Raw genomic sequence first — 27,159 nt, 5'->3', positions numbered from 1 at the left:
AGATTTCTCTTCCCTCTTCAATCAAGTTGACGTCGCTGATTTCTCCACCAGCCCGCCGAGAATCAGCAGCCGTACCGCCTGCCGACAGAGCGAGGAAACCGCCTCCCGTCATCACCCAAGCCTCGAGGAACCGATTCGGAGTTAAAGGATGGATGACCACACATTCTACCTGCGTCCTCGTGATTCAAGTAAGAGGTTTACGTCTGGGCAGAGATAGAATATTATAGTGCATCATTCTTGTGTATCAAGGTTATTGCTTGTACAGTTTACGGACCGCCAAGTCTGCTCATTGCTGCTAATAATACTTAAGGTATTACTGTAATGTACTGTTATCACGAATGAGATCTGCTGTGTTGTAGTCCTACCACATTGGACTGTTGTGTATTTCCGCCATCGCGGGTGAGACCGGCACATTAAGTTTATCCATTAAAGAACCAAAGACCGCGGGACGGTTTACGAGCCATCCACCATGTCTAAATGGGCAGACGCCATTAACCGGCTTCTCTCCGCCCACATTCGCGGCCATATTCTCTGGCCGGAAATCTCGCGTCTGCCATTTTGTGCACGTCACACCTTACACAAACACACACACACACACACACACACACACACACACAAACACACACACACACACACCCACCCCTACCTTCCTCATGTGTTATAGGCTTATTTTGGTTACCATATCTAATCATGTCACTGTTTAGTTTGTAGTTGGAAGTTGGAAGTTTATTGACTGCATTGTATTGATTATTAATTGATATTACTGCACAAATAAACTTTGTTATATTTCAAAGAGAAGTGTTTTGGTTTGTTTTGCATACACCTGTGTCAAATGCTGGCAGGGGATATCAGTGCTCGGATTGAAGCCTTCATTGTTTCCTTTTGAATGTCGATTTTCTTAAGAGAACAAACTAATATTGAGACTGTTATACTGTATGGTTATTAGTCCCTGATTCCAGGGTGGTGCCCTGGCGATATTAATCCTTATTAATATTCTATTGATTTTGATAATTGATAATTATCTTTGATGATTGTTGAATTTGAAGGATCAATAAGCTAGTGTTAATTCAAATCAATGTCCTACTGATTTTAATAATTGATAATTATCTTTGATAATTATTAATTATTGCTAATAATCAAACCCGCTCCTGAACGTAGCGTACTACATTTACTGGTGCCCCGTATGAGGCTTTAATGAGTTAGATTCTATTATTTAATTTAAATATTAATTAATAACTAAAGAAATCATGGCTACCAAAAATCAAGATGAGATACCAGTTCTCTGATGACACAAGTTAGTGTTAAAGTTGGGCTATTATCTACTTTTGGTGTTTCCCATCCCCCATGTAAACACAGACCACTTCCGAAAGATTGGAGATTTGGATATTTAGATGTTCACCCAAATCTTTGGAAAAATATAAGCAAACTGCTCTCACTCTATTGTTCTGTATAATGTAATTAAGCTGAATCAAACTTTATCATGTAATTATGAACGCTGCCACCCTATGCAACTGTATCTCCTATGGTTTTACCTTTTAAAACATTGTGGCGACAAATATAAGATTCAATTAATAATAAATTATATACAGTATAAAACCAAATGACCAACAATAATCTTACAGGACACAAAGTCAGTACCAGCCACAGCGCAAAATGGAATGAAATGCAAATAAAAACCATGCAATGCTGAAACAATGTCTGCATTTGTTATTATACTACAATGCTATTATATATGATCAAATGTGCATTTATTACGAACAAACAATAAGATAAGAAAAGCAAGTTTCGATCCTGCGACCTTTAGCATGAGAGCCGATCACTACCCCTAAGCTATTGGTCCACATTTGTTTATTTAAAGAACTTGAACTTTTCTCTATTCCACACCATCCTTTGTAACTTTAAAGGCATGCCACATATAAAAACAACAAAATAACCACATATTTACGCTTATGAACAGGGTTTCATTTAAACCACCCTTTTTTAGTGTATCACTACCAACTACCCAGGTCAATTATAACACTATTTAACACTGTTAATTAAATGCGTTGTTGTTGTTTTTTTCAGTAGGGCTAACAAATAAAATTATAAATGTTCACAATGTATTTTCAATTAGATTTTCAGGAAGATAATTAAATAACTAATATCTACAAAGGAACAGTTTTCATTTATTGAAAAAGGCTAACACTCTAGCTTTTTGTTTTTCTATATACCAATTCATGAGATAACGAAGTTATTACTTTAATGCTGCAATTATTTATGCATTGTTCAATCGTCTTCTACAAATCAAAATATAAAAAATACAATAATAATAACATTAACATTGTTAATCATAATAACTTTACACAATGGTGCCAAAAAAAAAAAATAAATAAATAATAATAATAATAATAATAATAGTGACACGTGTCCCTTTGCGCCTCCTTGTGGTGATTTTGCGAACGAGTCTTGTGAGAATTTCAAATTACAAAAGTTTTCAAAAAACTCTTAAAAGTAAAAGTATGTTCCCCAACTCTGCAAATTATTAAATAAAACACCTGTTTCATCAGACTCACACTTACTACACCTTTTAATTTTAACCGAAAATGTTGACTAATCAAAACAACATCAAATAAACTACATTTATCAGTGAAATTTAAACTTCTATGACGAATAAAAATACACCATGATGTTAATTTCACAACTCAGACATTTTCAATAATGGTGAGAATAAAAGACAGGGATTGAGCCCTAAACTAATACATTCCTCTTTCCAGAAGTCCTTCAAAAATGTTTGCTAAGCACCCTCAAACGAACCTTAGAGCATCCTCAATTGCAGACCAGGGCACACTACTGTCCGTGGGTCGATTTATTATTTACGTTTTTTATTAGATCTTTCATTTATCTGGCTTTGGGACCTATCACACATCCATAAGCTTTTAATATGCTCACAGTTAACAGATAATAGATGCAACACCTCAATCAGAAATTTATGCTTGCACAAATAGGAAATATTTCGCCTTATGTCATACTTAATTTATGCATTCTGGCAACCATGCATGTGTGCGCGCGCTCTCTCCTCTTCGGAAAAAACCCTTAAAGTGCTCAATAGTGCAATATTATGCTCAAAGAAAAGTGTGATGCAGCCACTCCGTGTCCATTCGTGATGCTGCGTGTACTGTTTAGTGCCAAGTCTGTGAGCAAATCTTTTCAGTGATGAACTTTAGTAAAATCCCAATAGATCTTCGCATCATTCGCACATGGAGGGGACACGCAAGCAAATCCAAGTGAGAGAGGAAAATGTTTTTTCTTTGTGTTATTTGTAAAATGCTGAAGTCCCTCACACATGTATGTGAATGTTACTCTGACAGTAATCATTTATCAGTGTCATGCAGCCTGTTTTATTCAGTTGTGTGCTGAAAGGGATGCCAAATAAACCATTGACGAGACTCACATCATGACCCATGAGCGTGTAAACAGGTTGATAATTTTCTGAAAATAAAACAAATGTGTCCACTTTGCCGCCAACATTAAAATAAGCCTTTAGAATCTATAATTTCCAAATATTTTATTTATTAAACCAGACTCCTGATGTAGTGTGTAAAATTGATTACTAAATTACCACTGCATTGAAGTATGGTAAAATAAACAATTAATAATTATATTATTAATTCAGTTTTACTAACACGTGATAGAAATGTAGCAGCAAAACTTCAAGCATTTGCAGAATGGCCCCAGCAGAACTTTTTATCTTCTCTCTTCCAGGATCTACTTAACAGCTGATGTGGCCCCTGTACCAAAACAATTGCACACCTATGCTCAATTGAATATGTAAGTCTAATCCTGTAAATTGGCAAGCAGATTTCCCTGAATCCCTTGAGTTTATGAACACACAATTGCTGCATCAAAACTTATAAACGTGTATGATTGTGCAAATCAGTATGTCCTAATCTGCAGAAGCAGCATTTTGCTGTCATTTTCAGCAACAGATCATGTGAAAAAATGAAGCAATAAATGTTTTGTACATAAAACACTGTTATTTACGTTGTTTTAGTAGCATTTAAACATGATTTAATATATTTAAAAAATGTGTAATTATGATACATCTCCACTTTATACAGAGCACCCCCACTATTTTCAGAAGCACCCTCAGTGATTTTGATCTGGAACCGGGCCTGTGTGCAGGCAAATAAGACCTATTTAATTCAAGCAGGGTCATAGGTTTTAATTCCATCTATAAGTGGCACATAAAGCTTATGAACAAATTATCATCATGATTCAAAGCATGTAAATCAGCATATTTTTTTCATTTCCATATTTTCCATTACATTTCCAAACATTTTCTCCAAACATTCCAGATTATAAATATTACATCGTAATCAGGGAAGAAAGAAACAGCAACTACCTTTGCTCAAATGGATGCCAAGAGATGTGAATAACACAGGAAAAAAAAGTGTTGTTTTTTTTAAACAAAATTTTTTTTTGTTTTTATAATGTTTAAAATGCGCGTTTCCCCATCAATCTTGCATGCTCCGCATCTACTCCGAGAGCGCTTATGTAATCTGAGATAATCACATTGGGTATTATAACAGGAATAATCAATAGTTAATCTCCATCAATCAAAATGTTATTGTCAGATCGATGCATCGCAATGCAAGATCCAAGTTATGCCACTGATACTATGTGACAATATTATCAGAAATTGCTTAAAAAAATAGGCTTGCACCATAGCAAGTTTATTAGCAAACGAGTTATCAAATTAATTACATGTTAACAAGGCTAGCTTGCTGCTTACCAGTTAACATTCACTGCAAACATTCAAGCAAAACATTATCTACACTAGCTGCTGCCTGTGCCACCGAGAAACATGACATGAGGTGCATTCAGTAGCAGTGGGTGTTGCATTGCATTTAAAAAAAAATAAAAGATCACAAGTCAAAAACTATGAATCCCTGAACATAGTGTTCTCAACTGCTAACGTTTTGCTTTCGGGGTTTGTGGTTCTCAAAGGGAAGAAAAAAAAAAGTATTATTTACCAGGACATTTTACATTTTCTCCTGGAAAATTAGTCATCAAAATGTATTAAATGCATTTACTCAATTATTAGCCCCTACCCCCACCGCTCCCAGCCCACAGTGTCCTCTTTTCAGACAACCACAAAATGGTCACTCTAGCATAACTACAACTATATTCTCTACAGAAATTTCTATGACTTTAAATTCCCTAGTATTTTCAGGTTTTCCATGACTGTGAGAACCCTGGACCAATCTATGATAACCCCACAGACCTGAGGTTCTTGCTCTTCTCCTTCCTGCTCTTTGAACAGTTCTTCAGCACCAAACTTTAAAATGGCCGACAGCTCCTCCTTGTTGAATGGAGTGGAACTGCAGAGGAATCAGACATAGTGAGAGATTATATCATTCTGAAGTGGACAAAGTACTCTGTTAGTTGGTACATAAAAAGGAACCACTTGAGCACTTTTGGGTCCTGAGCATGTCTTTAAATGATTACTAAGTCTTGATGTAGGTAAAAGTTATATTTAAGAGTTGTACCTGGAAGGCGCTGAACCCGTATGAAGGACCGTCTTCCCAGTGGTGTCCATCCTCTGAATCACAAGGTGGTCCAACACCATCTTCTTTTTGGCTCTTTCAATAATTTCCTCCTCTACTGATCCCTTTGTCACCAGACGATATATATTCACCTGAAAGAGAAAATCAAGGCAGTGTGTCAATTTCATTAGAGTCAGAATGATTTTATTACCAATATACACTCACTAAGCACTTCATTAGGAACACTATACTAATTCTGGGTAGGGCCTCCCTTTGCTCTCAAAACAGCCTCAATTATTCATGGCAGGGATGTTGAAAACATTCCTTTGAGATTCTGGTCCATGTTGACATGATTGCATCAGGAAGTTTCTGCAGATTTGTCAGCTGCACATTCATGCTCAAATCTCCTGTACTTCCACATCCCAAAAGTGTTCTATTGGCTTCGTATCTGGTGAAGAACAGTGAACTCATTGTCATGTTCATGAAACCCGTTTGAGATGACATGCTTAGTGACATGGTGCATTATCATGCTGGAAGTAGCCATTAGAAGATGGGTAAATTATGTCCATGAAGGGATGCACATGATCAGCAACAATACTCAAATAGGCTGTGGCATTCAAGTGATGATTAATTGGTATTACCAGGCCCAAAGTGTGCCAAGAAAACATTCCCCACACCATTATACCACCACCACCAGCCTAGACTGTTGAAACAAGGCAGATTGTGTCCATGGATTCATGCTCTTGGCAGCAAATTCTGACACTTCCACGTACTGTGTGCCTCAGCAGGCACTAAGATCCATCAGACCAGTCTACATTTTCCCAGTCTTCAACTGTCCAGTTTTGGTGAGCCTGTTCCCACAGTAGCCTCAGCTTTCTGTTCTTGGCTGACAAAAGTGGAACCCGACGTGGTTTTCTGCTGTTGTAGCCCATCCGACTCAAGGTTCGATGTGTTGTGCATTCGGAGATGCTATTCTGCTCACCACAATTGTACAGAATGGTTATCTGAGTTACCGTAGCCTTTCTGTCAGCTCGAACCAGTTTGGCCAATTTCCGTTGACCTCTCTCATCAACAAGGCATTTTCGTCAGCAGAACTGCTGCTCACTAGATGTTTTTTTGTTTTTGGAACCATTCGGAGTAAACTCTAGAGACTGTTGTGAATGAAAATCCCAGGAGATCAGCAGTTACAGGAATACTCAAACCAGCCCATCTGGCACCAACAATCATATGCCACGGTCGAAATAACTGAGATCACATTTTTCTCCATTCTGATGGTGAACATTTACTGAAGTTCCTGACCCGTATCTGCATGATTTTATGCATTGCACTTCTGCCACATGACTGGCTGATTAGATAATTGCTTGAATAAGTAGGTGAACAGGTGTTCCTAATAAAGTGCTCAGTGAGTATGTATTAGAGGTCGGCCGATATATCGGTTTTATCTCAAAATAATGCAGATAGTTTTCAATAGTTTTTTTTTTTTTTTTAGTTTTTTTTTTTTTGTTTAGTAACCCTTCTTGGATCTACAGTATAAAAGCACCCTCTAGAGGTTAAATAAAAAACAATCACTGACTCCTCGTGGAGTTTGTTGTTTTACATGACTAGGCTATGCAGATAGACGGACACTTCTGAAGCAGATTTTAAACATTGCCAGAAAAAAGCCAATGTATCTATACAATATAGTTACTACAAAATATTATTACAGATAGTTATGGTATAATAAATAAATAATTTAAGAAAACCAAAAACTGCACTGCTGACAAGACAGAGAGGATTCTAACATTAGCTGTTCGAATGGTTAGAACAAAGTTACAAAGTGAAGGATAGGAACTAGGGATGCACCAAAATTTAAGCCACCGAAAATTGCTGTTTTCAACTGAAAGAGAGAAATGTTAGCCAAAATTTGAACCGAAACCATTACTTTAAAATCCAGAAACAGAAACACACACATTTAAAAACAGTATATGTTAGTTGTTTATGTAACACATTAAAGTCCACATCCCCAGGAGTGAAGTGATGGCACTCTTGGTGATTAGCACATTAATTAAGAGCATCTTTCAGTGCTCCAGTATTGTGTGTTATAGTGTATTATAGCCATTACTGTCAAGCTCCAATATGACATTCAAAAAAAGCATAATGGGACCATTATAGTAGTCCATATGACTCGTGCATTATATTAAAAGTCTCTTGAAGCCATTCAATAGTTTTGTGAATCACAAAGGATGCATTTAATAAGTAAACAGTCCGCATGTGCAGCGCATTTCAGTGAATGCGTGTTGCTCTGTTGTTGACACACTCAGCAGCATGCGCATGCACGCACGACTCATGAAGCACTACTGTTTTCAAAGCAGCTCAAAAAGTTCTTCCTGGAATGTTCCATCAAAATAAAAGCCAGAGAGTTTTAAAGTTGAGAAATTATGAATGAAATTGTATTATTGTATAACATCACTTTATTACCATTATTATTATTATTATTACTACAATTAAATTATCTATAAATTAATTAAATTGAGTAATGTGATATCCTATTGCAACTAAAATGGGGTGTGGGGGAGGCAATAAAACTGACTTCATGTACATTGAAGATTTTCACTGGAATTATTGTTAATTTTGCTGCTGCGTTATCTACAAGAGTAGTTAAAAATAAAGGGTTTCTTAACAGGCTACACATTTTTTTATGTGATTCTTCTGTCTACTCTATTTTATAATTAAATGTGTAGTTACAGAAAAAGTGGTTTCAGTGTACCCTTAATAATAAGATTTAGAATTTGTTCAGTTATTCCAAACAAAGTCCAATTTAAAATAATAATTTTCTGTTTTCGGCCCAGTGTTTTTCGGTTTCGGCCAAGAATTCGTATTTTGGTTATTCACTAATGGGAACTGTTTGCTTTTCATATTAATTCAATTTTTTGAATAAAAAGAAATGTTACTTATGAATTTGTGCAAATCCGAGGAGTTTTTATTTTCTGGAGGTTGAGGGGAGTACAATTTGTTACAGTCAGGTTATAAACATGAGCGCTCTGAAGAGGTTGTGTTGCTAAGTAGATAAATAGGTTTTATATATATATATATATATATATATATATATATACATACACACACACACACACACACACACACACACACAGTTGTGCTCAAAAGTTTGCATACCCTGGCAGAAATTGTGACATTTTGGCACTGATTTTGAAAATATGACTGATCATGCAAAAAAACTGTCTTTTATTTAAGGATAGTGATCATATGAAGCCATTTATTATCGCATAGTTGTTTGGCTCCTTTTTAAATCATAATGGTAACAGAAATCACCCAAATGGCCTGGATCAAAAGTTCACATACCCTTGAATGTTTGGCCTTGTTACAGACACACAAGGTGACACACACAGGTTTAAATGGCAATTAAGGTTAATTTCCCACACATATGGCTTTTTAAATTGCAATTAGTGTCTGTGTATAAATAGTCAATGAGTTTGTTAGCTCTCACATGGATGCACTGAGCAGGCTAGATACTGAGCCATGGGGAGCAGAAAAGAACTGTCAAAAGACCTTCGTAACAAGGTAATGGAACTTTATAAAGATGGAAAAGGATATAAAAAGATATCCAAAGCCTTGAAAATGCCAGTCAGTACTGTTCAGTCACTTATTAAGAAGTGGAAAATAATTAATAATTATTTCTTTAGTTATTAATTTTTAAATGAATTAATTGAATGTAACTCATTAAAACCTCATATGGGGCTCCAGTAAATGTAGTGCACTACGTTTAGGAGCAGGTTTGGTTATTAGCAATAATTAATAATTATCAAAGATAATTATTAATTATTAAAATCAATAGAACATTGATGAGAATTAATGTTAGCTTTTTTAATCCTTTAAATCAACAATTATCAAAGATAATCGTTAATGGTTAACATCGATGAAAAGTTAATTAAAATTAACACTAGCTTATTAATCATTCAAATTTAACAATCATCAAAGATAATTATCAATTATCAAAAATCAATAGAATATTAATAAGGATTAACATTGACGGGGCACCACCCTGGAATCAGGGACTAATAACCAGATAGTATAACAGTCTCAATATTAGATTGTTTTCTTAGGAAAATCGACATCCGAAGAATATCGATTTTTGGGAAAAAAAGCAATGAATGAAGGCTTGAATCCGAGCACTGACATCCCGTCAGCATGACACAGGTGTATGCAAAACAAACCAAAACACTTCTCTTTGTAATATAACAAAGTTTATTTATGCAGTAATATCAATTAATAATTAATACAATGCAGTCAATAAACTTCTGACTTACAACTACAAACTAAACAGTGATATGATTAGATATGGAAATCAAAATAATCCTATAACACATGAGGGTGTGTGTGTGAGAGTGAGTGTGTGTGTGGTTAGTACGAGAGAGAGAGAGAGAATAAAGTGACAGCCCTAAAGCCGATTTTGTGATCGTGGGAGAGAAAGCAGCTGTTAGTTTATCGCTCAGAGACGCGGTGGACGACTCGTAAAACAGTCCCGCGTTCTTCCAAACTCAGTTTACCGGTCTCACCCGCGATGGCGAAATTGCACAACAGTCCAATTTGGTTGGACCACAATACAGCAAAACAAATTTGTGATAATTAATACCGAGTATTAAAAATTAGCGGACATGGCGGTCCGTAAACTGTACAAGCAAAAACCTTGAAACACAAGAATAACACACTATAATATTCTATCTCTGCCCAGACGTAAACCTCTTACTTGAATCACATGAGGACACAGGTAGTGTGTGTGTTCCTCCGTCCTTTAACTCCGACCCGGTTCCTTGAGGCTCGGGTGATGATGGGAGGCCGTTTTCTCGCTCTGTCGGCGGGCGTACGGCTGACTGCTTCTTGGCGGGCTGGCGGAGAAACCAGAAATGTTGACTTGATTGAAGATGGAAGAGAAATCTTTAATCTCTTCAATTCTGCAGGCAAACGGATGAAGATGCGGATTGCTCAGTGGTCTCCTTCGGATCCGTTAGAATGTTCGGTTGAACACAGAGTAATCTCAACTCGTCCAGCGAGATGGAGATTGTATGGCCACAGTTTCAAGTCGGACGTTACTTCCTTGTGCCACGAGGTTGCACCTGAGAGCAGCAATGAGCTACGTCTATACTCGGTGAACAAAGTTGCTGGAAGCAAATCCCGGAAGCATTTTAGAGGTATTTCAACTCCTGATGATGTCACGGTTTGAGGGATGTTCTGTTGTGTGCCTCATACAATAGGAGTTGAGAGTTCGATCCTTTAGTGAGCACGGCTTCATGGGATTTGTAGTCTGTTTTGGACTCCCTTTGTTTGATTTTGGCGCGATTTTTATCAGTATAATTTTATGACCTGGTATGTGGGGGCCTGAGTTAGGTTTTTACGACTGTGTTAGGCCTGCCTTTGTCTTCTATCTGAATACATGAGGCCCAACATAAAGTTCCATTACCTTGTTACGAAGGTCTTTTGACAGTTCTTTTCTGCTCCCCATGGCTCAGTACCTAGCCTGCTCAGTGCATCCACGTGAGAGCTAACAAACTCATTGACTATTTATACACAGACACTAATTGCAATTTAAAAAGCCACAGGTGTGGGAAATTAACCTTTAATTGCCATTTAAACCTGTGTGTGTCACCTTGTGTGTCTGTAACAAGGCCAAACATTCAAGGGTATGTAACCTTTGATCAGGGCCATTTGGGTGATTTCTATTACCATTATGATTTAAAAAGGAGCCAAACAACTGTGTAATAAATGGCTTCATATGATCACTATCCTTAAATTAAAGACAGTTTTTTTGCATGATCAGTCATATTTTCTAAATCAATGCCAAAATTTCACAATTTCTGCCAGGGTATGCAAACTTTTGAGCACAACTGTGTGTATATATAAATGCTATAAAGTGCGTAAGCACTTCAGAGAGGTCTCAACCAGGTGACTAAGAAAAAGTCACCTTTTAAAGCAAAACGCACTACTATCCATTCAAATGAATGATCTGACATAATTATTTGTTATCAGTAACACAATTTTTTTTAAATAATTTGAGGAAACATTCCCCAACACAGTAAATGAACAAATAAAAAATATTTGTTTCACCAGACTCCCACCTTTAAGTCTTTCATGAGTTAAACTGTGGCCTAATGTACCACATATATTTTCATTTAAAGAAAGATAAATATAACAAAATGTATTTTAATGGTACAGAAGTGTTCTGCTGCCATTGTGTCAGTGTTTCTGCACAATTTGAAATGCGCAAAAACTAAGTGACTTTCTCAGCAAAAAGACAGCTACGCAAAGCTGTTTTAACTCGATTCTACACTGAGAAGCCTGTCTTTGCAGGTAGGGATAGGAATCACAAGGAATTTAACTATTCCGGTTCTGATTCTGATTCCTCTTAACCATTCAGGTTCCGATTCCTCCAAATTTTCTTTCAGTAATTTCTAGGAAGAATTATTTGTAAATAAAAAATGCAATTCTTTAGGGCTGTTACTCAATTTAATTTGATTATTCAATTAAAAAAATCCTCAATTACAAAACTGCCCAATCGACAAATCAAAAATAAGGTGTAAGTCACACAGTCCGCAGACGAGGATACGAGCACGTAACGACAAGAGTTCTGAACTGCGTAAGAGCACCTTAGATTTGAAAAACAATGTAGTTGTCTGTCGACCTGAAAAATAATAGCATCACTTGCAACAGCAATTGCAAAGATGACATCCAGTTTTCACAGACCCGTTGGACACAGTAAGTTGACTACTGTTGGTAGACTGCATGCAAATTGCGGTGCTGCGCATTTGGTTTTGGTTTGGTTTGTATCACGGTTTTTGGGTCACAGTTTCAGTACGGTTCGGTATTTGCTATGTTCAGAAAAAAAAAAAAAAAAAAAAAAAAAAATATATATATATATATATATATATATATAACATCCAAATCCAAATTAAGAATACTGTATTTGTTAAACACTTCAACAGATTTGCCCTTAATAAAAATCATGCTTTTACTACAGTAACCATATTTTAATCATGGTATTTGTAGTAAAATCGTAGTAACCATAAGTTACTATCGTGGTTATAATATATAGTAAAACCATGGTTACTATATGGAAACTGCAGTATTACTGTTGTAAAACCATGGTTAATTGTATCAAAACCATGATTTCTGCTAAGAAAACCCTGGTGACAGTAGTCATGGTTACTTCGGTCATGATTACTACAATGTTACTATAGTAAAACCATGGTTAATTTTTTTTAGGGACCTGAACTATATATATATATTATATATATATATATATATATATATATATATATATATATATATATATATATATATATAAACTTTTCTCTAATTACTAAATCAATATTTTAACTTAATACCTGCACTATTATACTACATGCATCAACATAAAGTGCATTTCAAACTCGACTCAACATATATTCAACATTCGAAAGCTGCACATCACTATAGAAGGAACCTTGCTATTAATATGGATACGAGATGGATCCGGGATGTCACGGCTCGAGTGTTTTAATCATACACTGAAATCCCTCATCTTCATCAATGGAGTATGGCAGCATAACTTAATGGCAATTAACACCACAAGCGTTTTAGTTATTGTTTCATATATGTCTGAATTAACACTGAGTGCCTGCTTAAAAACGGAAGGGATGCAATTTTTGTGTGCAATTTCGGCCTCACCTGCGGCTCTGTGTGTGCCGCACGCTATCTTTCTCCGGGTGATATCGGTGTACATGATTAAAAATATATCGGTGTATTACCAGTATACGGCACTCGAGTCGAGCAATATCTGCAAACAATGCCTGTCTTGTAAACTTTTTTGACCATCGCTTCTGTAACTGACTGCAAAAAGAAAATGTTCCCAGACAGGAGACTTGAATAACACAGGGGGCTTCTCTAGCAGCGGCTCATTTTCTCTGCTTGGTGCTTGCTATTTTCAACTACACACAACGCGTGAAGGACAGTGATGTCATCAAGTTGATCCACGTGAAACACAGGCAGAGCGTATCCATTCACAGATCCATTCAGGTGCATTAGCGGTGGATGTAACTGTGCGTGTCTATTTGATACTTTGTTTTCTTCGCCAAACCTTGTGCTCCAGATGCGTCATTAAACTTAAGGTGAAATGCGGTGCCGATGCTTACCGAACCGTGGGTGGCGAATTGTACGGTTCGTTTTTTTTTACTGAGAACCATTACAACCCTACTGCGCATCCAGATGCGGGAGAGAAGTTGAGCGTGTCCTGCACATTGCCGTGAAAAAAACACATCTGAATGTACTATAAACCTATTTATCTACACAATTGTTTGCAATACAGGCTTTTATTAAGCAACAAAATAATGTCATGAAAAAGACGTCCATCGGACTTCATTAAAGTTTCACACAGTTACAGATGCACAAACAGTTTATATTCAATAAATCTGACTGAATCCAGAAGATCTAAGAAGGTTATTATCAGCAAATTGTGGTTTGAGTTCCGTTCTGTGTAAATTCATTACAGTTTGAATGCAAATGCGATCTTCCTTCTTATTTAAATTAGATTTCATGATGATTAAGTTTGAAGCAGATCACAATGCCCCACTTCTGATAAATGTTTTATAGTTTATGGCCATTATTACAGGTAAAACTCAATGTGGGAACCCAGAGACCTTTATTTACTGAATAAAGCCGCAGGTCTGTATGATACAGGTCTCAACGTGAGCTTGCCGTTGAAGCCACACAGCTGCGCGTCTCTTGCCCTGCATGTGCAATATGAAATAGGCTAAGTGAGTAACGGCTAGTCCTCGCATATGAAATTATTAACAGTGTTTCCTCAATACGTAAAAATGTCTAGATGCTTAAGGGCATTTTACACAATACATGGCAAGCGACAAGTTTTTCGCAATCTGTGCAGTATGTAGCACAAGCGCAACAATGTCCACAACTGCTGCAGCTCAACGCAAGAGACGGAAAACATATATCTCTCAATGACGCGATTACTGTAAATAGCCTATTGTATTCCGTGTTGCAGGTAAGTGATAGTTAAAAAAAAAAAAAAGGCTTTTATATATGCATAAACTATTAACCATGAATATAACTCATGCTCAATAAACAACATTGGTGGGCAGACATTTCTAAAAAGATAAAATATTTTATTTAAATGGCCTTTTTTCCATATTTAAGTTCTAAACTAAAATTGCTAGATCATGTTTAACTAGTTCATGAAAAAGGTAGATCTTGAATAAATAAAAAGTTGTGCACACCTGGAGTAGCCAATGTCTGTCAGCTTGAATTATATACATTTTATATTATAGATCTGCTTTGGGTGTCTATTGGCTTTAGATATTGTTTGCACCATTGTTTTGTTGTTGTTATTTAACCATAGAGTACATCAAAACTTAGGCTAATAAAGGCATTTTAGCAAACATGACTTCATATTGACAACATTATGCAATCCAAGTTATTAAATAATTTTTCAGATAACTCTATTAATCGTCAGAATAATCGTTAGATTACTCGATTACAAAGATAATCATTAGTGACAGCCCTACTATTCTTATTGCATTAACTGCCCTCAGCAGCCTGTTAACAAATAATGAGATCATTTCAGAATTTCTACAGAGCAGATATAACAAATCAGGGCTGGGTTTCCCAAAGCACTAAGTAGAACGTTAGCAGCACTTAAGTAGTACTTAATCTCTAAGGCGCGTTTCACAAAAGCATCGTTATCCAAGTAGTTTGTAAACACATTTGTAAATTAACGAGAGCTTTAAACCTATCTTTAGTCCATTAAGTGCAAATTAAACATATCTTTCTGGAATCTTTCACAGCTTATCAAAGACGATGGGACATTTAATAAATTGTATTAATACATATTTTGATCATTGGAAGCCATTGTAAACTATTTCAGAGGATAAAAAATGTTGAAAAAATTGCTATAAAATCAATAGGCAGTCTCCGCATGCGACGTGATAGGTCTAAATTTACAAGACACGTAATACAGTATAACGTTATATTAGCCTTTTTTTATAAGCATAATTGTAATGTCAATAGAAAGATGACAATGTTCTTATTAAACAGATTATTTAAGAGGACATACTGTATGTGAGTAATGTGACCACGCAGTTTAAAACTTAAACATGCCTTAATAAATAATTAAAATATGGTTAACAGAGGAGATTAGAGCGAGACTGTGCAATGAGAGATTCCATCTCTCTCTCTTCATCCTCTTCCTCTTCTTTCCTCCTCCAATGGATGTTTCAAATAGGCTTGCCTATAGTCTTTTTACAAGGCAGTAACAAACTGCATGATGTATAATGGCAGTAAGGCTACAAATACACAGTACCTTCAACTAACTAGATGATCTGTTAATATTAAGATAGGTCCATAAGTAGTTAAATACTGATGCCTGTCATTTTAATCCTTTTCTGTGTGCATTTGTTCAGTTTCCAGCCAAAGAAACAAAACTTTAGTCTACGTGAGAGCCCCTTATGATTCACATAGCGTACATTCACGTTACATGCATTTATTGCTCCACTTTCATTAATTCCTATAATTGAGCATCAATACATTGGAAACTCTGTCTTACTAAAGCCATAATTATTTCTTTAAAAAAATTCTGTAATAGTTAGGTAATACATTTCGGCGCCTCGACAAGGTTACAAACAACTTCCATGTTTGTCAGTATTTCCACCTTATTTTCATTTTGAGAAGACAAACACCATCACCTTTGGACCGGAAAGTGCCCGTAACGAAGCACTTAAGTTCTACTTTATGAGCGGTCTTCATGCTGGTTTGGGAAACAGACGTTACTCCATTGTAAAATAATGAGCGACATTAGTTAAGATGATCATTAAAGCTTAAGTTGCAACGTTATCGGGAAACCCAGCCCAGAAATACATTTTATACTATTCTTGTATAAGGCATGTTTGCATACTTTTTATAGGCATAAATGCAATCCAATAATTTATCCTAACCATATTAAATAAAAATTGTACAAAAACAATTTGGATAACATTTATATATGTCTTTCATTCATTTATTCTTTTATAAAATTGCACTGATTATAACAAAACTCATGCGTATCTTTATCCATTGTCAGATGAACAACCAGTTAGTAACTGCACTGCCTGACAGAAGTCTCACAGGTCTGAAGTACAACATTAAATAAACACAGTAACAGTTCCAGATGATGCAAGGATGATCAGTCGTTTTATCCCTCAATTTTCGCTGTTTTGGATAAAATGGTCAAATGGTCTTTCAATTGTGGACATTTTCCATGGATTGTATGCTTGAATTTCCTGCCATCATCCGATCAGATCAAAACCAGAAGATATAAAATATAAGTAATACCGCTCACGTTGCATGTTTTAAAATCCACTCTTTCAGTATTTTAATGCATTTCTGTAATGACGTCATTCAGATCACAAAACAGTGGGCATATTTCGAAGCTAGAGACTTGTAGCTTTCAAATAATATAAGGTTTGTCAAGATTAAAGTCGGATATGAAGGTAATATAGTCCAATAGAAATAAAAAAACGCTACAAAAGCATATATGGGACGATGCCAGTTAAAGGGCTAAACTGGCTCTTTAGTGTACTTGTTTCTACAACAGATTTGCGTTTAGTATTTTGGTACAAATATAATTTCACAGAAGACACTGCGAGTGGACATTTTAGTGTGTTAATATGAAAACTAATTTGGAATTTCAGTTTGCTTTACAAAATTCAAATGTGTATTAACCTGAGAGTCGCGTGGCGCCATGCGGGGATTGGACATGTAAACGGCGAGCTCTGCAAACTTTGCTAGTTTTTAATTATTTATATGTCATAAACCGTTGAGACTCGATAAACACTGCAACATAACTGTTCTATGAAGTCAACATGGCAAAGAATTTAAAATCCTCGGGCTCTGGAGACATTAAAAGACACTTACGTGCTCAAGCTGATACCTCAGACAAGGCCGCAGATCAGGGACTATGTTTGGATGGTGCGGCGGGAGAAATTCAACACCAACTGGCGAGCATGTCTGTGATGCTGATAAAAGTTGTTGCTGACTTGGAGGATCTGGCTGTAATACGTCGATCGATTACGGTGATTTAGGCGGAATTCTCCGAGTTGGTTACAAGATTGTGGGACATCGAGAGACTGATTGATTATCTGGAGTCATCGGAGAGGGAATTAGCTACTAATCCAAAACAATGTCCAAATTGTTGGAATTCCTGAGCCTGAAGAAGGTCAATAATATATGGTAAAATTCCTAGACAAGCTCTTCCTAAGTCTGCTCGACATAACAGGCCATAAGCTGGAAATTGAGCGAGCTCACAGGGTTCTGGCTCGGCGATCCGCTGAGGAAGACAGGCCCTGATCAATTCTGGTCAAATTTCTGAGATTATCCGATAAAGATCTTCGCGAGGCGTAACGGAAGGATTTTTTGGAAGAACCACAGCATTTTCTTGTTCCCAGACTTTGCGAATTTGACAAGAGAGAAACGTGATCGATTCAAGGAATGCAACAAACTCTTACATCAATGGAAGGTCGATTTTGCACTGATGTTCCCGGCCAAATTGAGAATAGATGCTAAGGATGGCCGTAAAACATTCACATGCCCACAGCAAACGATGTCCTTCATAAAGTCAATGTAGTAAGTTATTTTGTGGTACTCACTTTGCAGCCGAGTGGACCGACTCACTGTATTTATGCCTCCTATTGGCTGGAGTTTGTTTTGTGGAGTATTTCTTGCAAGATATTGGAGTGATTAGGTCATTTGTTGCACTCATGTAGCAGCCAAATGGGCCGGCTCACTGAATATTCATTTGAATGTCCGAGGAAACTGAGCGCCTTTTTTTTTGTGCTGCTTCTGCCTAGCAGCTGGAGTTTGTTTTGTGGAGTAACATACCTTCGGGACAGTTAAGTGGATGAATCTAAATGTTTTTATTTTTTTTGTGTGTTTATTCAGCTTATTGGCAGGAGTTTGTTTTATAGATTATCTTCTGTTGTGTAATTCTTTCTTACAAATTTTTGCATAGATACACCGGACTTGAGCAATCCAAATGGCAAAATTGTCGAGGGGGCTCTCGTAGGCGTACATGGACTGTTTGAGTTTAAAGGGATGGACGCCGGTTAGCGCTGTCGTGCGCAGGGTTAATACACACGTTTTTTTTTCTGTTTGTTTGGTTCGGGGGGATGTTCGGGGTTTGACTGTTGCACTAATGTTGGAATGTGGTCTTTATAATTTTATTTTTGACACAATCTATTTTTTTCTAATATGTCAAATGTTAGTATGGGAGGATTGTCTCTCTCTCCATGTGGAATGTGAATGGGTTGGGGCAATCCATAAAAAAGGAAGGTTATTTCTTTTCTTAAACATAAGAAATATGATACAGTGTTTCTTCATGAAACATATCTTTCCCCGCAGGAAGCTGAAAAAATTGTTAAGATATGAAGTGGACATGTTTTCTTTAGTGCTGGCTCAAGTAAGAGCAGGGCAGTCATTACATTGATAAGTAAACATCTACAAATCAAATGTCTCAAACAGATTGAAGATAAATTAGGAAGAGTCATTATTGTTTCAGCAGACATTCAGGGGCAAAGGTTGATTTTGGCTAATATTTACACACCTAATGTTGATGATCAGAGCTTTTTTATAGATCTTGAAGGGATGCTGCAAGCCGCTGGCATAATATATAATATTGGGAGGAGACTTTAATCTTTTGATGGACTCAGTCCTTGATCATAGTGAAGCAAAAGTGTGCAAGCCCCCTAGAGCAACATTGACGCTTCACAGGATGTGTAAAAAATCTTGGTCTTACAGATATTTGGAGACTTTTGAACCCATCTGGTAGGGACTATAATTTTCTTTTATCAGTCCATAAGATTTATTCTAGAATAGATTTTTATTTTATTTATATAAGTCCCGCATTTCATCTGTTGTGGATTGCTCAATTGGAAACATCTTAGTCTCAGATCATGCCCCGTTGTGAGTTTAGAGGTGTTGCCATATACGGAGAAAAATAAATCATATAGTTGGCGCTTTAATGTATCCCTTTTGCAAAATCCTGAATTCCAACAAATGTTCAAGGCTGAAATCAATGTTTATATGGAGACCAACCGGTCCTCAGTATCCTCTATAGGCGTGGCTTGGGAGGCACTTAAGGTGGTTCTCAGAGGCCAGATCATACAGTATGCCTCATTGACCAAAAAATCCAAAGCACGAGAACTTGTAGAGTTGGAAGGAAATATTAAAAGTTCCAAGGCAGATCTGAAACGCCGTCTGATGGTCTCAGAATTGACCCGATTGAAATACATATATAATACTATTTTGTCGTGGAAGGTGGAGTTTTGGCAATTCAGGGCAAGATACTTCGAGTCAGGGGACAAGGCAGGAAAACTTCTGGCTAGATATATAAAACATAGACAGTCTTTTCCTACCATTCTCTCAGTGAAATCTGCTGGTGGTGAAATATTTCCTCAGCCATTGATATTAATAATGCTTTTAAAGAATTCTATCTTGATCTCTATAGTTCCATGTCTTCGTCTACTGATGAGAATATTAAAAACTTTGTGGAACTATTAGAACTTCCTAAACTGACAGCTGAGCAAAAAAATTCTCTTGATCCTGAGATAACCTTGGAGGAGCTTGGCGAGGTAATTAAGGCCTTGCCTACAGGCAAGTCTCCGGGTGGCTTTGATGCTGAGTTTTTTGGGTCTTATGCTACAGAATTGGCACCACTTTTGCTAGAAGTTTATACGGAATCATTAAAGAATGGAAAGCTTCCACCAAACATGATGCAAGCCCAGATCAGTCTGATTCTTAAAAAGGACAAAGATCCAAGCGAGTGTAAGAGTTACCATCCAATTTCCCTGATCCAGCTAGAGGTTAAAATATTGTCAAAAATTTTGGCTAACCGAATAATTTATGACATATCTTATACATATAGAACAGGTGGGGTGTATTCGGGTCCGTAGCTCTTCTGATAAGGCGTTTCATCAATATCATGTGGTCAGTGGCGAATGATCTCACTCGGTCGCTGCCATCTCACTTGATGACGAAAAGGCATTTGATATGGTAGAATGGGATTATCTTTAAGATTTTGGAAATGTACGGGTTCGGGAATACTTTTATTGGTTTAAGTTACTTTATAGACAACCGGTAGCGGCGGTACAAACAAATGGATTAATTTCAGATTATTTTACTCTGGATAGGGGCACTCGACAGGGTTGCCCACTTTCCCCATTACTGTTCTGTCTTCCTCTGGAACCATTAGCAGCCGCGATAAGAAAGAAGAATGATTTTCCAGGGGTGGTGGTGGGAGGTGTGGCACAAAAGCTTTTGCTTCACGCGGATGATATTTTGTTATTCATCTCCGACCCTACTATGCCTTACCTCCACAGAATTATTCATTCTGTTTCTAAGTTCTCGGGATACAGAGTTAATTGGTCTAAATCCGAAGCTTTGGCTCTGACAGCGTACTGCCTGGTAACGGCTTTTCAGCCGGGCGCCTTCCAGTGGCCCAATCAGGGCATTAAGTATTTGGGTATTTTACTCCCAGCAAATTTGTGTGATTTAGTTAGTTAATTTGGACCCTTTAATAAAAAGGTTTTCGAGCAATGTGGGCAGGTGGGCTTCATTACATTTATCTATGATTGGGAAGGTTAATGTCATTAAAATTAATTGTATTCCAAAATTCATCTACCTGCTATTTCAGAGTCTGGGGGACCGAGCTTTAACTTCTATCAAGAGATTATGGGAGAAAGATTTAAACTTGGTATAATCTCTTGAGAGAAGCTGAAGCTCCATCCCCCAGTCATTGAATTAGAAGGGAGTAATACACTGATACCTCATGACCTTTTCCAAAAGCAGTAATCACCACTCCCAGATATCTGCCGCTTTAGGGGGGTGTACGCTACTCCCAAAAATAGTACCAAGCAGGTGGCACAGCTGTAAATGCCTAAATAATTGAGACCTGGGGATCCCAAAATGTTGAACCATATTTTCAAATGATCTCAACACTCCACTCTCATATAGGTCACCGAGCAAATTAAACTCATATGCTCAAAGCAACATTTAAATAAATGTCCAAATTAAACACACCGAACACTTTTGTCCATACCACGTACAAATGTGAGATAACGGGGTAACTTCTCCGGTTAATTTGATAGAAAAGATTTGCAATGGCGAAATAGGGACAAGAACTACCTGTTCAATACAAATACCTGCTACCCCACCTGATCTATATGTTTAAGAGATGTCATAACTTAATCGGTTAGCCAAAATTTTAGACAATATTTTAACATCTAGCTGGATCAGGGAAATTGGACGTTAACTCTTACACTTGCTTGGATCTTTGTCCTTTTTAAGAATAAGACTGATCCGGGCTTGCGTCATGGTTGCGGAAGCTTTCCATTCTTGAATGATTCCATATAAACTTCTAGCAAAAGTGGAGCCAGTTCTGTAGCACATGATCTAAAAAATTCTGTGGCAAAGCCGTCTGGCCCCTGAGCCTTGCATGTAGGCAAGGCCTTAATTACCTCACCAAGCTTCTCCAAGGTTATCTCAGAATCAAGAGAATTGTTTTGCTCAGTGGTCAATTTAGGAAGTTCTAATGGTTCCACAACATTTCTAATATCCTCATTAGTATATGAAGATGTGGAACTATAGAGATCAAGACTTTAAAAGCATTATTAATATCAATGGCTGAGATAAATATTTCACCATCAGCAGATTTCACTGAGGGAATAGTAGAAAAAGACTCTCTCCATTTTATATATCTAGCCAGAAGTTTCCCTGCCTTGTCCCCTGACTCAAAGTATGACTGTCTTGCCCTGAATAGCCAATACTCCACCTTCCGCGACAAAATAGTATTATATCTGTATTTTAATCGGGTCAATTCTCTGAGGCCATCAGACGACATTTGGCACTTTTAATATTCCCTTCCAACTCCACGACTTCTCGTGCTTTGGATTTTTGATGAATGAGGCATACTGTATGATCCGACCCCTAAGAAACGCCATAAGTGCCTCCCAAGCCACGCCCACAGAGGATACTGTGGACCAGTTGGTCTCCATATAAACACTGATTTCAGCCTTTAACATTTTTTTGGAATTGAGGATTTTGCAAAAGGGAAACATGAAAGCGCCAACTATATGATTTATTTTTTTTCCGTATGTGGCAACACCTCTAAACTCACCAGGGAGTGATCTGAGACCAAGATGTTTCCAATTGAGCAATCAACAACAGATGAAATGAGGGACTTGGATATTTAAAAAAAATCTATTCTAGAATAAATCTTATGGACTGATGAAAACAATTTATAGTCCCTACTGGATGGGTTCAAAAGTCTCCAAATATCTGTAAGACCAAGATTTTTACACATCCTGTAAGCATCAATGTTGCTCTAGGGGGCTTGCACACTTTTGCTTCACTATGATCAAGGACTGAGTCCAATAGATTAAAGTCTCCTCCCAAAATTATATCATAGAGGGTGCCAGCAGCTTGCAACGTTCCTTCAAGATCTATAAAAAAGCCCTGATCATCAATGTTAGGTGCGTAAATAGCAGCCAAAATCAGACTTTGCCCCTGAACTTCTGCTAAAACAATAATGACTCATCCTAATTTATCTTTAATCTGTTTGAGACATTTGAATTGTAGATGCTTACTTATCAATGTAATGGCCCCCAGAAATGTCCGTGGAACTTGCAAGTGACTTGGTGGAAGAGTGGGGTAATCACAGCAAGAACTGGCAAATCTGATGCAGTCCATGAGGAGGAGATGCACTGCAGTACTTAATGCAGCTGGTGGCCACACTAGATACTGAGTGTTACTTTCAGGACACATTATTCCATTTCTGTTAGTCACATGTCTGTAAAACTTGTTGAATCTTTTTATGTTCATACAAATATTTACACATGTTAAGTTTGCTGAAAATAAAAGCAGTTGAAAGTGAGAGGACATTTCTTTTTTTGCTGATATATATATATATATATATATATATATAATAAAAATAAATACAAAAATAAAATGTAAAAAAAGGCTGTTCAGTTTCATCGGACAGTCAAATGAATGTTCAGTGAGCCGGCCCATTCAACCGCTACATGAGTGTGACAGATGACCCAATCACTCCAAAGCTCTGCAAGAAATACTCCACAAAACAAACTCCAACCAACAGGAGGCAAAAGCACAAAGAATGTGCAGATTCATCCACAACACTGTCCCGATGGAGTGCTGCTACACAAAACAAACTCCAGCCGCTAGGTGGAACCAGCACACAAAAAAAAAAAAAAAAAAAAAAAAAAAGGCGCTCAGCTTCCTCGGACGATCAAGTGGATGTTTAGTGAGTCAGGCTCACTTGGCACATGAGAACCACAAATAATTTACTCAATCATTGACTTAATGAAGGACATCGCTTGCTGTGGGCATGTAAATATTTTGCGGCCATCCTTAGTATCTATTCTCAATTTGGCCGGGAACATCAGTGCAAAAGTGACCTTCCATTGATGTAAGAGTTTCTTGCATTCCTTGAATTAATCACGTTTCTCTCGTCAAATTCGCTAAGTCTGGGAACAAGAAAATGCTGTGGTTCTTCCAAGAAAGCCTTCCTTTACTCCTCACCTTGCGTAACACGAGATCTTTATCGGATGATCTCAGAAATTTGGCCAGAATTGATCGGGTCCTGTCTCCCTCAGTGGACCTCCGAGCCGGAACACTGTGAGCTCGCTCGATTTCTAGCTTATGGTCTGTTATGTCAAGCAGACTCGGAAAGAGCCCGTCTAGGAATTTCACCATATCTCAGCCTTCTTCGTCCTCAGGAATTCCAACAATTTGGACGTTGTTTCACCGTTTAACATCCCTTCAAGATCTATAAAAAAAGCCCTGATCATCAATGTTAGGTGCATAAATATTAGCCAAAATAAGACTTTGTCCCTGAATTTCAGCTAAAACAATAATGACTCTTCCTAATTTATCTTTAATCTGAGACATTTGAATTGTAGATGTTTACTTATCAGTGTAATGACTCCCCTGCTCTTACTCAAGCCAGCACTCCAGCCGATAGGCGGAACCAACACAAAACAAGCGCGCAGATTCCTCAAACAGTCAAGCAAATGTTCAGTGAGCCGGTCCAGTCGGCTGCAACATGAGTGCAAGCAAATGACTTACTCCAATGACTTTGCAAGAAATACTCCACAAAACAAACTCCAGCCAATAGGCGGAATAAGCACAAAGAGCGTGCAGATTAATCCACAAAACTGTCCCTAAGGTGTGCTACTCCACAAAATAAACTCCAGCCGATAGGCGGACTAAGCCCAAAAAGTGTAATTTAGAAATAGGTCTAAAATTGGAGTGAACAGTCATATCAAGGTTAGGTTTTTTAAGGAGAGGCTGCACTACTCCATGTTTGAAGTACTCTGGTACTGTCCTTGCAACCAAACATTCATTTATTATAGACGATATGCTAGGTCCAACGATGTCTCTAATTTGTTGCAAGATAACATCATGGGGGAGGTAGTGGGCTTCAATTGTTCAAGAGAGACTAGGAAAAGATATTGGTTCAAATTGACAAAAAGCAGCAGAACAAATAGGTGGAAGCGATGGATCACACACGGGGTTCTGAATGCATAATCTGACATCTGCAATCTTATCAAAAGTAATTGAGGAAATGGTCACATGTTGTTGGGGAAATTTCATGAGGTATATTTACAGACGGGTTTATGACAGAACTTATAGTGGTAAAAAGGACTCCAGGCCTATGACAGTTAATAGCAATAACAGCAGAAAAGTATTTTGTCCTGCTTTCACTGCTTTCTGGAATTTTTATAATGAATCTCTTAATTTCAAATGACACCTGAAGTTTGTCCCTCCATTTTCATTATACTCTTCTGCATTTCTGCCTTAAAGATCAAATGGCATCGTTCATCCAAGGATCTGGTTTTGGTTTAACATATTTTGCCCTTAAAGGAGCAACAGACTTCAGGATCTTAGTGCAGGTGGAGTTAAAATCATTAATATGCTCCTCAGCACTGCAGTGTAAGTGAGAAACAGACTGAGAGGATTGTAATGCCTCTGCGGATGCAGCGGTGAAGTCTCTTTTTGTAGTAGAAGTAATTGTACGAGACCAGAGAATAGGAATATGGGATTTCACAGTTTGGTGCAGGACAAGAACAGAAAACAATACAGGCTTGTGATCAGCAAAAGTAATGTCATATATCTCAATATCAGAGGTAGACAAACCAAGGGACAGAGCAAGATCCAAAGTGTGCCCATGAACGTGTGTAGGACCATTCACAAGTTGGTCGAAGCCAAAAGAGTCAGTAAGATTTAAGAAGTCTTTAGCCTGGGAATTCATTGAGCAACACACATGAATGTTAAAATCACCTACAAGGAGTATTCTAATGTAGTTGGGGACAAGTCCCCCTAAAAAGTCAGTAAAATTGCCAATAAAATCCTTGTTGAATTTAGGAGGTCAGTAAATTACCCCACACACCACAGTGTTCACCAAGTCCAGTAAAAATACTTGCAGCTCAAAGCTTGCATAAGTCACAGACTTTAAAATCCTACAGTTAAAGTTACTTCTAAAAAATGGATGCCAGTTCACCACCTTGTCCTGTAGTCCAAGGACAGTTAAAGAAGGCATAATCTGGGGGTACAAGTTCAGAGAAAGGGCTTATATCCCCAACATTCAACCAGAACTCTGCCATGTGAAATGATCATTCAGAATAAATATCTTAACCATCGATCTTGCATTAATCAGAGCCAACCTGATCTGTGACTGTTTATACTCCAGCAAAGAGTCGTTATCCTGTTGCAATACATGTTGCAGCAGGCGAAGATTTTGTGCATTGACTCCACCTCGACGAAAGCAAGGCAGCTGGTGGAGGAAGAGATCACTGGAAGAGTCTGGAGCAATAGGCCGAATCCACCAAAACAGGATGCGAAGTGGTCACACTCCCATCCACGAGGCAGAAAGCCCGGCAATAGAGCAGGATAGGACTTCAGCTTGGCCAGTATACCTCCATGCTTTCCTTTACGTCTGTGGCATTTCTTACAAGGAAGGACGCAGGGCAATCAGCGCACACACGCAGGTAGATTCGGCAAAACCAAGGGAGAGCAAAAGTGTGATCCTCTCAGTTCTGAATTCAGCAGCTCCTAATAAATGCTTGGAATGTTGAGAAGTGTGTGGAGATCATACACCAACATAGAAGTAGTATTTTGTATAAGCAAGAGTATTAGGTAAATAATGACAAACAGACTGGGCAGGTTAGGCAGCAGACGGCAAGCCACACATACCGGCGCCATCTTGCCTCTTTCCCAATGTCATTGTCCATTTGGAAGACCCATTTGCGACCGAGCTTTAACATCCTGGCTGATGTCTTGTGATGTTGCTTCAATACATGCACATAATTTTCCTTCCTCATGATGCCATTTATTTGGTGAAGTGCAACAGTCCCTCCTGCAGCAAAACACCCCCACAGTATGATGCTGCCACCCTCACGCTTCACTGCTGGGATGGTGTACTTCGGCTTGCAAGCCTCACCCTTTTTCCTTCAAATATAATGATGGTCATTATGGCCAAATAGTTCAAATTTTGTTTCATCAGACCAGAGGACATTTCTCCAAAAAGTAAGATCTTTGTCCCCATGTGCAC

The 27,159-nt window shown here is 37.7% G+C and overlaps 1 protein-coding gene across 7 annotated transcripts in view; it reads right to left on the bottom strand.

Moving 5' to 3' along the window:
* LOC127433271 (chromodomain-helicase-DNA-binding protein 1-like) overlaps positions 1 to 27,159 on the bottom strand; it is a 294,229-nt gene that overhangs the window by 81,379 nt on the left and 185,691 nt on the right. For all 7 annotated transcript variants that reach the window (XM_051684997.1, XM_051684994.1, XM_051684996.1 and 4 more), the window contains 2 exons: positions 5,529 to 5,677; positions 5,264 to 5,360 (listed from right to left, as the gene is read on the bottom strand). In XM_051684997.1, coding sequence (XP_051540957.1) covers positions 5,264 to 5,360; positions 5,529 to 5,677 — 246 coding nt within the window. The remainder of the gene's footprint in view (positions 1 to 5,263; positions 5,361 to 5,528; positions 5,678 to 27,159) is intronic.

Source organism: Myxocyprinus asiaticus, chromosome 43, assembly GCF_019703515.2.
Source record: "Myxocyprinus asiaticus isolate MX2 ecotype Aquarium Trade chromosome 43, UBuf_Myxa_2, whole genome shotgun sequence".
Lineage (NCBI taxonomy): Eukaryota > Metazoa > Chordata > Actinopteri > Cypriniformes > Catostomidae > Myxocyprinus > Myxocyprinus asiaticus.
Note: the sequence above shows the minus strand (reverse complement) of the source record. Positions and strands in the feature narration are given on the sequence as shown.